Raw genomic sequence first — 15,360 nt, forward strand, 5'->3', positions numbered from 1 at the left:
GCTCCCTTCAAGAAGCCATAATTCCCATCACTAATATACAGTATATACACACACACACACCTAATTAATGTGTGCCATATGTGGTTCTGTGATGAGAAACGTAGGTGGTACTTGGAAGTTTTGGTTTGATAATGGGTGGTACTTGTTCTAAAAAGTTTGAGAACCACTGCACTAGAGAATAGGTATCATTTGGGTGGTGGATCATTCTCAGCACTGCAGTGACACTGACATGGTGGTGGTGTGTTAGTGTGTGTTTTGCTGGTATGAGTGGATCAGAAAACACATCACCGTCACTGCTAGATTGAGAATAGTCCACCAACCAAAAATATCCAGCCAACAGCGCCCCATGGGCAGCATCCTGTGACCACTGATGAAGGTCTACGTCTACAAGGTGGACCAACTAGGTAGGAGTGTCTAATAGAGTGGACAGTGAGTGGACACGGTTTTTAAAAACTCCAGCAGCGGTGCTGTGTCTGATCCACTCATAACACACCACCACCATGTCAGTGTCACTGCAGTGCTGAGAATCATCCACCACTAGGCTAAAAAGTATGTAGAGAAACAGATGGAGTACAGTCAGTAATTGTAGAACTACAAAGGCGTGAGTGTAGAAACAAGGAGGTGGTTTTAATGCTATGGCTGATCAGTGTACAAGCTAATTTTGCGTCCATACTTCGCCTGTTAGCTAGGAGGCGCGCGCACGGATTATACAAGCTAACGTAGCAGGCTACTTCCGCCAGAACCAGCACGACAGACAGCGTTTCTCACACACCGAATACACGTGTGTTCAAGAAAACTCGTTATAACGGCTCATAATGGATTTTGTTGAGGTGCCGGTGTCTGACGATGCGAGCTTTTCAAAAGGGAAAGCTAAAAAACAAAAGAAGCAAAAGGAAAGTGTAGATAAAGCTGCTGAAAATGCCGAGACTGAAGCATTAGATACTCCGTCAGGTTCCCTACCGCCTCCTTCCTTTAACTTATCAGAAATAAAAAATAAACAGAGAAGACAACTCATGTTCATGAAGCTCAAACAGGAGAAACGGAAGGTAAGGTTAACGTAATTTACGGTTTAAATGGTTAAAATGTGTATGAAAATAATATTGCCACAACATAAATTGGCCATAAAACACTGTTTAGTTCATATTATCTTGTGAAGAAAGGTTGTAGTTTCGTATCCTAATGGTTAATGTGCTGGACTAGTATCAAAAGGTCGCTGGTTCAAGCCCCACCACTCACTACCAGGTTGCCACTTTTGGGCCCTTGAGCAAGGCCCTTAACCCTCAATAGCTTAGGCAATATACTGTCACAGTACTGTCACTAAGTTGCTTTGGAAATTTCACTTGGTGCCAACACAACCAACAAATTACGTCCTGACAGTCTTTCTTTGCTTTACTTTTGCTTTTAAATGATCACCCATTAGTACTTTTGTTATGGTGGCTAAGTGGGTAGCACTGTCGCCTCACAGCAAGAAGGTCCTGGGTTCGATCCCCAGGAGGGGCGGTCTGGTTTTTTTCAGTGTGGGGTTTCCTCCGGGTGCTCCGGTTTCCTCCCACAGTCCGAAGACTGTGTTCGATATAACCTTGCGAACTGATGAACCCTGTGTAATGAGTAACTACCGTCCCTGTCATGAATGTAACCAAAGTGTAAAACATTAAACAACGTTAAAATCCTAATAAACAAACAAACAAACAGATGTGTCATTTGTAAACTGTCCCACCCTTAGTTGGCTTGTTTGAATCTTTCCTTGATGGCTCATTAATCTGCTCTATATCATTTAGGGACCTAACGTTTTTGGAAATATGAACGTACATTAATGTGTTTGACACATGGACACGTCCATTAAATATACATAGAAATTATTATAAAGTGAAAATGCACCAGTCAACTGAAGCCCATATTACGACATGTTGTACATATTTGTCTTATATTTTACCCTGCTATTAACTGATGATATTTAGAAATGTACTACGGTGCAAACATAGTAATTGCTGCTGATTGGAAATGATGAGAAATATAAAATAATACATTAAGTTTTGCAAATCTCCATAAAAAGCACCAAGTGGTTTTTAAACCTGTTACATGAGTGCCCCAGATTACCACATGTGGACGAGGATTTTTAGTATAACACATTTAATATGATTACCACGATGCTGTTTCTAAAATAATAATATTGCTATAATATTGGCTTGGTTAGATGTAAAAGTAGAACATTGTCCTTTTTCACTAGCTGAGTTCACAATTGCTGTGCACTTACTTGAGTAGTTGATTGAAGTGAAAAGAAGCCGACTCTGTATTTAAAGCCCCTTGATACGGTTATAATGGTGTCCAATCAGATGCACTGGAACAGAGCTGTCAGGATCAATGCACGAGACCCTTATAAGAACCTGATGCTGTATTTTTGAATCTGATTAGTAGTTTACGTCAGGTAAAAGCCTAAACACAGTGTTATGTTAAAGATACACCCCTAACTGGTATTTACTGGTTCTGCAGGTTTGCAGTTGTAGTTGTTCCACATATTTAGTTAGGCTTGTTTTTAACTACAAACCCCATATCCAGAAAGTTGGGACATTTTAGTAAAAATAATAACAACAATGATGATGTGTTAATTCTCTTGAGTTTTTAACTGACAAAATAGTGAAAAGATTTCCAGTGTTTTCATTAATCAGCTTCATACTGTAGTAGGTTGTAAATAGATACACATTTAGATTTGATGCCTGCAACACTAAAAAGTTAAGACAAAAACATGTTTAGTGTTCCTACCCGATCACCTAAATCAGGGGTGTCAAACTCATTTTCACCAAGGGCCACATCAGCATTATGGTGGCCCTCAAAGGGCCGATTGTAACGTATCCTGCTGTGATTGCAGTCTGCTGTTTTTCTTGGAGGCTGAATTCTGCATTTATATTGTCCTCCTTTACCACAGACACGCCTCATAACACAAGAGACGCACCGGTTTCTCTTCCTGAAGCACAAACTTGTTTTCATTTTCATTACATTTCCTCCTTCTGCTTAATTTTCTTACTTATCTTCTTGTACATTTTGGGATCATGTGTAAATATTTCTTAACATCATCTACTGGCGGGATGTGTCACTTTGCAGGTCACAAAATCAGCATGCATTTTGAGAGATGCAGTTAATGTAGGATTTTACAGTGTATTTTAAGACAATCGTTCTGCCCTCACTAATAGTTTATCCCCCTTGCTCAGCTAGACAGACGGACAGACAGACAGACAGCTCTCTTCAGAATACAGTCGGTTTTATTTGCTTCCCAGCTGTGTGATACACTGTGTGCACCAGGATGAAGTAAAAATACAAACAATAAAAACAATAAAGAACTTAATATAGTACAAGCACACAGCTGTAGTCAAGTGTTACATCTGGTACAATATGAGATTTAACCAAACGTAAAATAGCGCTAAGGAGTTAGCATTTTGTGTAAAGATACTAATTGCTATAGTAACGGTAACAATTGTATTTAATTACGGTAAATTTGTAACTAAAACGCTGTGATATACTCACTAAACATTTACTAACAACTGAGAATATAAACGCCACTACTTACAGATGATGCTTTGGTATTATACTGCAAGATAATTATTTATATTTATTATTATTGTTTACATTACTACCCGCGTTCTTTTGCCGTAAAAGTCACATGGCTTCTCAGCGAAGGTCAAAGTTAGTTGCCATGACTACGATGTCAACAGTTGCACTTAAAGGCGCAGGAGTCCCATTAAATTATAAGTGCGTCTCTGTAACGACTCGAACCATCACAACTATCGTACAGTCGTTGAAGCTCTCGCCGTGCGTTTGACACCCCTGACCTAAACGATTATAAGATTTCAGCTGCTCAACAGCCTGTGTTTGCTGTTGTCTGACTTCTCTCTTCATGATGTACCATATATTTTGAATAGAACACAGATCTGGACTGCAGGCAGGCCAGTCAAGCACACCCTCTGTGTCTTTGAGGCTATTCTGTTGTAGCGCGTTATTGAGGTCTGGCATTGTCTTGCTGAAATAACCATAAGCTTCCTGGGAAATAGCTTTGCCTTGATGGCAGCAAATCTCTTTTTAAAATCCCAGTATACACCTTTATGTCAGTGGTACCTTTACACACATGCAAGTCACCCATGCTGTAGACACTGATGCCCCCCATACCACGACTGATTTGGCTTTAGCACCTGCGACTGAAAATGTCTTGATGGCTCTTTTTGTCTTTAAAAACTTCATTCCCGTCTTGGGGTGGCTCGGTGGGTAGCACTGTCGCCTCACAGCCTCACTGTCGTCACTGTGTCGTCAAGACAAGTGAGATGAATTGGAGATACAAAACTGTCCATGACGGTAGAGACATGAACTGATGAATCTTGTGTAACCAGTAACTACCTGTCCTGTTATAAATGTAACCAAAGTGTAAAACATGATGTTCAAATCCTAATAAATAAGTAAGTAACTTATTTATTAGCTGAAATGTGGAATCATCTGACCATAGCACAGGTTTCTACTGTCCTTTGTTCCATGTAAGTTCCAGTGATTCAGTGGAAACCGGGCCCACCGCAACTTTGTCCAGGATGAACTGATGGTAAAACATGAAAATGAAATGAAATTCTGTTTTCATTATTTCCTTAGAAGACATAAATACTCCATCATTAAATACATCCCCTTTTGTTCTATCCCGCCTATACCAGAGCTAAAATTCGTGCTTGAGATCCCAGCAGTGGTGGTCTAGTGTTTTAGACCATTGCTCCACCTGAGCACCGATTTGAAGCAATACTAAAGAATGTGATAAACCAGCATACCAATGTTGTTGTGTTCAGAAATACCTGTATTTAATTTAGCAGTGTTCAGTTCTGAAATCAGTCAATATAACTGACTCTTTTCCTCTTCTCAGCAAAAACTGGAATTAAGAAAGAAAAGAAAGAAGGAGAGAGAAGCTCTTGGTGGTAAGGTATGTAAATGTATATTCTTTCACTAGAATAACATTTTTCCAAGTTATTTTCATGTATAGGCATTTTATAAACACTTGCAATTAATTGCTATCCTTGTGGATTTTGCAGGCACCACCCAAAGAAGTTCCAAAGACTATTGAAAACCAGAGAATATATGATGAAACGACAGTAGACCCTGAGGATGAGGAGGTATGACTATCTAGAAATGCTTCTGTTGCATTTTCTCATGTTGGCAAATACATGAACATGTTTAATCTGTACACAGGTAGCTTTTGATGAAGGGACAGATGAATTCTGTGCTTACTTCAACAAACTTGTAAACCCTAAAGTTCTTATCACCACATCAGACAGACCACGAGGAGTAAGTTGTGTTTATTTGATTGTAATTGCTTGAATTTTAATTGTTTACACAGAAAATGTGGTTTATAGCTACAGTGGATTCAGAAACTATTCAGACCTCTTGATGTTTTACAGACTTGATGCAGATTTGCATTATGGATTTGATTTTGAATGGATAAGTGGCATTTTTGCCCACCAATTGACACTTGACCATCCACAGAGGTCAGCTTGGTGTCCTCTAGCACAGTGGTCCCAAATTTTTTTTGCACCACGGACCGGCTTCAAATAATACATAATTTCACGGACCGGCCGGGGCAGGGGGGATTTAAAACAGAATAACTATACTGCTCACAAATGAGCTTTTTTGCTGCAACGAGACGCTGCTTCCACCTGGGGGTGATATGAGATGATAAACACCCGTGTGTTAAACAGTGTGAAGCAGTGTTTTCATTGCTGATGTAGCGATCTCTAATTATTTATTCTTTCTGTGCGGCCCGGTAATAAATGACCCCGGTGGTGCCCAGGTGCCTGTACAGAAAGTGGAGGAGCGCAGAGATCGGGTGTGGCTCGCCAGACGCTAACCCAACCTCACGCACGAATCCACTGAAGTATAGGTGAATAGGAAAGGATTGATGGACTGCGCACACGTCGGAGGGAGTGTGTGTCGGGCGAATATACACCCTCCATGGACATCATCGGGGTCCCCAGTAGTGGATTGGCTATGCTAAATTCGGGGGGAAAAAGGAGAAATAATGCAAATACTAAAACTGTTTTTTCAGCCTAGTAGCTTAAGTTTGGTAATAAAACCTTATACATCAATCATTTTGGCTATGCAACTGCTAAAAACTTAATTTTGGCCAATTTTTTTTTTATTATTTTTTATTGTAAAGACGACTTTTACATTTTGAGTAATAACAATGGATTTAATTTTACATACACAACAAAGTTGTCTCCTAAATAAATGGAAAGAACCACGTTTAAAAATCGCTACATTAGCCGCTCAGGTGGCGCAGCGGTAAAAAGAAACGCGCTGCAACCAGGGCTGGATTCTGAGAGCGTGGTATCGAATCCAGCCTTGCTTTACCGGTTCGAAGCTGAGTGGCTATATGAGCAACGATTGGCCGGTTGCTCATATGGGGGGTGGGACAAAGAACCGGATGTGGGTCTCTCTCTGTCAGAATGCGATTGCGTTCTCTGCCGGCTGATTGGAGGCGCTTACACAGAGATGGGAGAGGGTGCCCTTAGGGTGTGTCTCTCCGCATGCAACGCTAGGTGGCGCCAAACTCGTCAATGTGTGGGTGGCAAAGATGCATCTGGCTGCTGCTCGTGTTTCGGAGGGGATACGGGTTAGCTTCAATCACCTCCGTCAGGGCAGGGTTCGGCATAGACAGAGAGGAAGCACGATGCTAATTGAACAATTGGATGCGCTAAAAGGGGAGAAAAAGGGGTAAAAAAAATAAATAAATAAAAAAATACTGTTTCATTGTGTTTCTATCTCTAGAGAACTGTGCGATTTTGTGAGCAGCTTGCAACAGTGATACCGAATGCACATGTGTACTACAGAAGAGGTCTCGCTCTGAAGAAGATCATACCTCAGTGTATATCACGAGACTTCACCTACCTGATAGTCATCAACGAGGACCGGAAAGTGCCCAGTATCCTTCGCCATTATTGTTGCTTTTCCTTTTTTGCATAATTATGCAGTGTTGTGCATCCAGAGGACAGTACGTGGTATCCCTTAACTCGCTGTTAAAGACGGCATGGTTCTGTGTCACCTTCCTGAGGGACCTACGGCACATTTTAAAGTCAGCAGTGTGCGACTCCGTAAAGAGATGAAGGTTCGGAACACTTCCTTTATGTTTGTTAAATTGTGCCTAATTTTGAACTAGATGGGTTATAATTAAGGCCCTACCTAATTCACAGCTGCGAAAATCGTAAGCCTTTTCCCGTGTAATATGCAATTTGCTGTAAAATTCAAAATTAGCGATTTAAAAATGTTCATTCGCGTAGTGTTCAAGTGCCTCACGTTTACTGATTCATTTGCATTATGAGGCGGTCCTAGCAATCCTACGGCAATTCAGTTAGCAATCGCTTAGTCAAAATGTCCAATATGTTAAAGTGTAAAAACACTACTCGGGTAACTGAGTTTGGAAAACTCCCAACCAATTATGTGGTCACATACTGTAGGTGTGGTATTGTAGTAATGATATAAAATTCTTATGTGCTCATTGCATTGATATCTTTTGCAGAGGAAAGGAAAAGAGCCAACAGATCACCATCCAGAGGTCATCCTTAATAATTTCACTACCAGACTGGGTCACTCCATTGGCCGCTTGTTTGCTGCATTATTCCCGCAGGATCCACAGTTTGTTGGTCGACAGGTTGCCACCTTACACAACCAGCGAGACTTTATTTTTTTTAGGTTCCACAGGTATAAATGTCTCCTATTTATACACAGTGTTTCCGATTTCTTCTCATTTGTAGACTGACTGATTTACACTTTCCTTCATACACAATTAAAGACTGTCACAAAGCACAGTTAATGTTTGGATTGTATTTATTTAATATACATTCACTGTGTGTATCCATTTTATTTGCATGTGGTAAAACAGTGTGGCTTTATATTAAGGGAGTGCAGATGCTAGATGCTGTGTGCTTATAAAAATGTAGTCACATCCAATTACCCAATTACATTTCGCTTCCTCTCTACTGATGCTGACCTCCACTCCTGGTTGAGGAGAGCCATGACTAACACACGCCCCCTCCAACACGCGTGGATCTCATTTTTCCTCGTTTCTGTACAGGTGCAATGAATCAACCAGCAGAGGTCGTTATTGCACCAGTTATAAGGAATTCCCTCTGGCATCCACCCTTCGAATGAACCAATCATTGTTAGTGTAGGCGCCCCGCCTGATGTAAACATGATGTTAAAATAATAATAATGATACACCTTACAGTAGCAAAATTACTATTTTCTTTTTTGATCTTTTTTTCATTTAACAAAATTTAACCAGCTAAGCAACAATTTAACAACACTTCCATTTTTATTATTATTATTAATTATAATTATTGGTAGTAGTAGCAGCAGTATTATTATTTTTGTTTCTTTTATAGATACATCTTCAAGAATGAAAAGAAAGTGGGCATTCAGGAACTAGGACCAAGGTTTACTCTTAAACTGCGCTCTCTGCAGAAAGGGACTTTCAACTCCAAGTTCGGGGAGTATGAATGGGTTCATAAGGTGAGTTTTAGGACTCTTGTGTCTGAGACTGATATTTGTATTTATTGAAATAAATAACCAGGCACCCAGGATATTCCGCTAGCACACCAGCACCGAGATTCTGAACTCTTCGGTTTGAAACTCGGTGTTGCCACCGGTTGGCTGGGTGCCATCTGGCGGGCATAATTGGCAGTGCCGGCAGCACATACTTATTGGCCACAGTATCTGCAGGGTGTGGGCCAGACTATGTGGGCGTGGGTGGGTCTTCATACGCTGTGTAAGGACCCTGATTGGCGGAGACTGTGCAGAAAGCACGGGCGAGAAGAGGAGGACGGTACACGTGTGTACAGCGACGTACTCTCCTTAGATGCAATCTGGTATCGCTCAGAAGCGATATTGACAAATTGTGTGCGCTAAATCATGAGGAAAATGGGGAGAAAATGCATAAGATTAATAAATAAATACACGGACCATTTTTATTTTATTAATCAAAGCTGCTTTTTATTTTTCAGCGCCATGAAATGGATACCAGCAGAAGGAAGTTCCATCTGTAAAATAAGAGCGGAGTGATGGTACCTGCATGCAGCACAAGGACTGTTATCATACAAAAAGATCTGTATGAATTTATACACTTCTGATAATCAGCTGATCTGGAGATTTCTATCAAATCAGCTTCAAAATAATGTTAGACTCGCAACTGTACAGTAAATGTATATTAAATCTCATTTATCTACAGTAGGCTAGTATGTTGCAGGTGACTCTTACTTGTACCAAAAGTAAAGTATTTTTTAAGTTGAAATGTTGGGTTCCAGAATTAATATTCAACTGAAATATGCTGACTGGTACAACATTCTTCACAAAATATACATTTTGGCAGATTACATTGAGCAATTACTGTTTTGTTGCTGAATGTAATATATTTTAAAATAAAAGAATACCAAACTGGTCTGTCTTATAATTGTTGTACCCTAAAATTTGGTATTTATGGCAGTAAAATGCCATGTTTGTTTACTGTTTGATTGTGCTTACTTCTTTTTAAAAAATAATAAAAATAATTTGACTGGGTTGTCTAAACTTTTGCAAAAGTTTGTATGCCATAGGGTGCAAAATACACTATATTGCCAAAAGTGTTCACTCACCAGTCCAAATCATTGAAAGGTGTTCTAATCACTCCCACAGGTGTATAAAACCAAGCACCTAGGCATGCAGACCTCTCCTACAAACATTAGTGAAAGAATGGGTCGCTCTCAGGAGCTCAGTGAATTAAAGCGTGGTACCGTGATAGGATGCCACCTGTGCAACAAGTCCAGTCATGAAATTTCCTCGCTGCTAAATATTCCACAGTCGACTGTCAGTGGTATAGGCTCTATGCACGCAAGCTCTGTGACGCGTTTCCGTTTAGCGTTAGTCGGGCAGTCTAGCTTCCGGTTTGTTATAAACACCGGCAAATTTCTAATCACAACGTGTCGTATAGCGGCGAATATACGAGTTTGAGTTCTAAAATGAGTAAGAAGGTTTTGTGTTTTCAAAAACAAGATCGGGGTGGATCGGTACATTCTCAGGGTTCATGTTGAACGCTGCATCCGACGGGTTAAAAAGAATAAGTTGTTTGACACAGTGATCGCTATCAGAGCATAAATCAGCTGTTTACTGTATCGTGAGATTGGACCACTTGTCAAGGGATGGAGCTAAACATTCGTTTTTGACTGTAATTTTTTAAAGAACGTGCACATTTAAATATTGTAAATATATATATTATAGTTTATACTCTGTTTTTAAACAAAAGCATAAAAAGCCAACAAAAGCCTCTTCATTATGTAAACATACCTCTTATGTCTACACTCTTTGATTATTTTATTAGTTCTACAATTACAAACTGTAGTTAATTTGTTTCTTTCTATACTGTTAGCCTCCTTTCTGTTCTTGATGACCAGGACCCCCACAGAGCAGGTATTATTTAGGTGGTGGATGATTCTCAGCACTGCAGTGACAATGACATGCTGGTGGTGTGTTAGTGTGTGTTGTGCTGGTATGAGTGGATCAGACACAGCAGTGCTGCTGGAGTTTTTAAACACCGTGTCCACTCACTGTCCACTCTATTAAACACTCCTACCTTGTTGGTCCACCTTGTAGGCATAAAGTCAGAGACGATCACTCATCTATTGCTGCTGTTTCAATTGGTCATCTTCTAGACCATCAGTGGTCACAGGACGCTGCCCATGAGGCACTGTTGGCTGGATGTTATTGGTTGGTGGACGATTCTCAGTCCAGCAGTGACAGTGAGGTGTTTAAAAACTGCAGCAGCGCTGCTGTGTCTGATCCACTCATACCAGCACAACACACACTAACACACCAGCACCATGTCCGTGTCACTGCAGTGCTGAGAATCATCCACCACCTAAATAATACCTGCTCTGTGGGGGTCCTGGGAGAGTCATTGAAGAACAGCATGAAAGGGGGCTAACAAAGCATGTAGAGAAACAGATGGACTACAGTCAGTAATTGTAGAACTACAAAGTGCTTCTATATTGAGTGTGTAAAACAGTTTTTGCTGTTTCTTACGTTTTGTGAATCTGGCAGTTGTTTAACATTCATTTCACAATGAATAGACCACTTGAATGGCGTTAAAAAGACTTGAAATAAAATCTTTTTACATTTAACTTCAAATGGACGTTTTTTTTTTTCTCTTTTGTAACATGATACAAGGTTTTGAACTGAACAGCATATACAGTGCCTTGCAAAAGTATTCAGCCCCCTTGAACTTTTCAACCTTTTGCCACATTTCAGGCTTCAAACATAACGATATGAAATTGTAATTTTTTGTGAAGAATCAACAACAAGTGGGACACAATCGTGAAGTGGAACGAAATTTATTGGATATTTTAAACTTTTTTTAGAAATAAAAAACTGAAAAGTGGGGCGTGCAATATTATTCAGCCCCCTTGCGTTAATACTTTGTAGCGCCACCTTTTGCTGCGATTACAGCTGCAAGTCGCTTGGGGTATGTCTCTATCAGTTTTGCACATCGAGAGACAGACATTTTTGCCCATTCTTCCTTGCAAAACAGCTCGAGCTCAGTGAGGTTGGATGGAGAGCGTTTGTGAACAGCAGTTTTCAGCTCTTTCCACAGATTCTCGATGGGATTCAGGTCTGGACTTTGACTTGGCCATTCTAACACCTGGATACGTTTATTTGTGAACCATTCCATTGTAGATTTTGCTTTATGTTTTGGATCATTGTCTTGTTGGAAGATAAATCTCCGTCCCAGTCTCAGGTCTTTTGCAGACTGCAACAGGTTTTCTTCCAGAATGGTCCTGTATTTGGCTCCATCCATCTTCCCATCAATTTTAACCATCTTCCCTGTCCCTGCTGAAGAAAAGCAGGCCCAAACCATGATGCTGCCACCACCATGTTTGACAGTGGGGATGGTGTGTTCAGGGTGATGAGCTGTGTTGCTTTTACGCCAAACATAACGTTTTGCATTGTGGCCAAAAAGTTCGATTTTGGTTTCATCTGACCAGAGCACCTTCTTCCACATGTTTGGTGTGTCTCCCAGGTGACTTTTTATAGATATCTTTGATAAATGGCTTTCTTCTTGCCACTCTTCCATAAAGGCCAGATTTGTGCAGTGTACGACTGATTGTGTCCTATGGACAGAGTCTCCCACCTCAGCTGTAGATCTCTGCAGTTCATTCAGAGTGATCATGGGCCTCTTGGCTGCATCCCTGATCAGTCTTCTCCTTGTTTGAGCTGAAAGTTTAGGGGGACGGCCGGGTCTTGGTAGATTTGCAGTGGTCTGATACTCCTTCCATTTCAATATGATCGCTTGCACAGTGCTCCTTGAGATGTTTAAAGCTTGGGAAATCTTTTTGTATCCAAATCCGGCTTTAAACTTCTCCACAACAGTATCTCGGACCTGCCTGGTGTGTTCCTTGGTCTTCATGATGCTCTCTGCGCTTTAAACAGAACTCTGAGACTGTCACAGAGCAGGTGCATTTATACGGAGACTTGATTACACACAGGTGGATTCTATTTATCACCATCAGTCATTTAGGTCAACATTGGATCATTCAGAGATCCTCACTGAACTTCTGGAGTGAGTTTGCTGCACTGAAAGTAAAGGGGCTGAATAATATTGCACGCCCCACTTTTTAGTTTTTTATTTCTAAAAAAAGTTTAAAATATCCAATAAATTTCGTTCTACTTCACGATTGTGTCCCACTTGTTGTTGATTCTTCACAAAAAATTACAATTTCATATCGTTATGTTTGAAGCCTGAAATGTGGCAAAAGGTTGAAAAGTTCAAGGGGGCTGAATACTTTTGCAAGGCACTGTATATTTGATACCCCATTGCTGCCAGCTTGACACTGATAAATTCTGTAATGACTTTAATTCTTGATAACCTGCTGTAATAAACATAAGAATAAAAAAATCAAAGTTCCTCCTCGCATTTACAACAAATATGTTTTTGGAGAAAGACATGTTAATACTGTAACATCAAATTAATCAATTGACAGGAAATTTATTATGGTCTGACATATAACATTTGATAATGAATAAAAGATAACTCATTCATATATTGGTGAACAAAACTTTTTACACTTAATCAAAAGATTGAGGGTAAATTGCTAATATATCCAGTCAGATATGTTTAGTTTGTTTTATGTTGTATTAGGATTTTAACATCATGTTTTACACTTTGGTTACATTCATGACAGAAATGGTAGTTACTCATTACACAAAATTCATCAGTTCAAGTTTTAATATCAAACAATTTTGTATCTCCAATTCACCTCACTTGCACGTCTATGGACTGTGGGAGGAAACAGGAGCTGCCGGAGGAAACCCACGCAGATACAGGGAGAACATGCAAACCTCACACAGAAAGAACCCGGACCACTCCACCTGGGAATTGAACACACATACATATATATATTTATTGTTGTTTGAACATCATTAATACATGGGATTTGACACTATCTTAAAGCTTGCCTAACCTGGCACTGTGCAAGCAGAATATGCATAAAAATGAAATTGTAATGGTATGCTTCAAAGCTAACTAAAACATGAATCTTAATACTGGTCTGTCAAGCTAGATGTAGTGTTTGTCTAGTCTAGCAAAACAACCACTAACCAGTTTACAACTACCCTACTTGCATGGTTCTAAGGAAATGTTTGCTAACGTACTTACCTTCATATTTGTCAATGTCGCTGGAGTTGTACATTTAAAATCCTTTTTCCCGCTTGTTAGAAGAAGCAGTACAAACCATGCGTCGGTCGGTCTAAATCGTTCACTGTCAGACGAGGTTAATCTTGAAGACAACAAGTGTAAAAGAGAGCCATGCCTAACGGTATCTGCTTGTTGACGACCGGCAAATGAATACCGGAAGTTGATCTGCCAGTATACCAGAACCCGGAAGACAGTCGTGCATAGAGCCTATTATAACAAAGTGGAAGCGATTGGGAATGACAGCAACTCAGCCACGAAGTGGTAGCCACGTAAAATGACAGAGCGGGGTCAGCGGATGCTGAGGCACATAGTGCGCAGAGGTCACCAACTTTCTGCAGAGTCAATCGCTACAGACCTTCAGATTAGCTCAAGAACAGTGCGTAGAGAGCTTCATGGAATGGGTTTCCATGGTCGAGCAACTGCATCCAAGCCTTACATCACCAAGCGCAATGCAAAGCGTCTGATGCAGTGGTGTAAAGCACGCCGCCACTGGACTCTAGAGCAGTGGAGACGTGTTCTCTGGAGTGACGAATCACGCTTCTCCGTCTGGCAATCCGATAGACGAGTCTGGGTTTGGCGGTTGCCAGGAGAACGGTACTTGTCTGACTGCATTGTGCCAAGTGTAAAGTTTGGTGGAGGTGGGATTATGGTGTGGGGTTGTTTTTCAGGAGTTGGCCTCTGCCTTTTAGTTCCAGTGAAAGGAACTCTTAATGCTTCAGTATACCAAGAGATTTTGGACAATTTCATGCTCCCAACTTTGTGGGAACAGTTTGGCCCCTTCCTGTTCTAACATGACTGCATACCAGTGCACAAAGCAAGGTCCATAAAGACATGGATGAGCGAGTTTGGTGTGGAAGAACTTGACTGGCCTGTACAGAGTCCTGACCTCAACCCGATAGAACACCTTTGGGATGAATCAGAGGGGAGACTGTGAGCCAGGCCTTCTCGTCCAACATCAGTGTCTGACCTCACAAATGCGCTTCTGGAAGAATTGTCAAACATTCCCATAAACGGGTCAAAGACGAGACGTAACTTTTTAGTGTCCCCACTTGATGAATAATATACAATTATGTTAATGTAAGTGGATATACCTTCAATCTACTCCATTTGTACATGTTTACTGAAACCTAAAGTAATTTTTACAGAAAATTTATGATTTTTGAAAAAATAACCCTTGAAACCCCCAAAATGTCATTTAGTGCAATGATCCCCCTACCTCTTTAAGTAATAAAACATTAAGAAAAAACTAATTAATCTTAAGTAAAACTTAAAATTTACTGCTTTGGCATAATTGTACAAATGTCATGTGTGACATATTAAATAATATTCTATCAGATGTGTTTTTTAATATTAATAATATTCAGGACACTTTCAGTCCCCATTTTCCCAATCTTCAGTTGTCATTCAGTACAACGTTAATAAAAAGCCTTATTTTAGTATTTGATCAAGCTACTGCAGTCATGTGACCAATTATAACAACAAAAGAAGACTCCTGGGGACCCTTCAGCACACACACAAGGTCAATGCATTTAACATTATTTGATAAAAATCTCTTTTTACTGACACAGTACATTAAAGAACAAAACTGAGTGTCATTCAGTACAACACAGAAAACGTAATATTAC

General features: G+C 40.2%; 1 protein-coding gene and 1 long non-coding RNA gene across 2 annotated transcripts; one reads left to right on the forward strand and one right to left on the reverse strand.

The window, feature by feature from the left end:
• The first annotated feature begins 732 nt into the window (after positions 1-732).
• On the forward strand, positions 733-9,453 carry rpf1 (ribosome production factor 1 homolog). Its single transcript, XM_063012596.1, has 9 exons — positions 733-1,046; positions 4,889-4,945; positions 5,055-5,135; positions 5,212-5,307; positions 6,787-6,940; positions 7,041-7,123; positions 7,535-7,716; positions 8,400-8,526; positions 9,018-9,453. The coding sequence occupies exons 1-9, from the start codon at positions 816-818 to the stop codon at positions 9,057-9,059; spliced, it is 1,053 nt and encodes a 350-aa protein (XP_062868666.1). The 5' UTR covers positions 733-815; the 3' UTR covers positions 9,060-9,453.
• Positions 9,454-13,011: 3,558 nt separating this feature from the next.
• Positions 13,012-13,869, reverse strand: LOC134331669 (uncharacterized). The gene is made up of 2 exons (XR_010015144.1): positions 13,697-13,869; positions 13,012-13,410 (listed from the first exon to the last, which is right to left on the reverse strand). It is a non-coding gene; the product is annotated as an uncharacterized LOC134331669 (long non-coding RNA).
• Positions 13,870-15,360: the final 1,491 nt, after the last annotated feature.

Source organism: Trichomycterus rosablanca, chromosome 17 (genome assembly GCF_030014385.1).
Source record: "Trichomycterus rosablanca isolate fTriRos1 chromosome 17, fTriRos1.hap1, whole genome shotgun sequence".
NCBI lineage: Eukaryota > Metazoa > Chordata > Actinopteri > Siluriformes > Trichomycteridae > Trichomycterus > Trichomycterus rosablanca.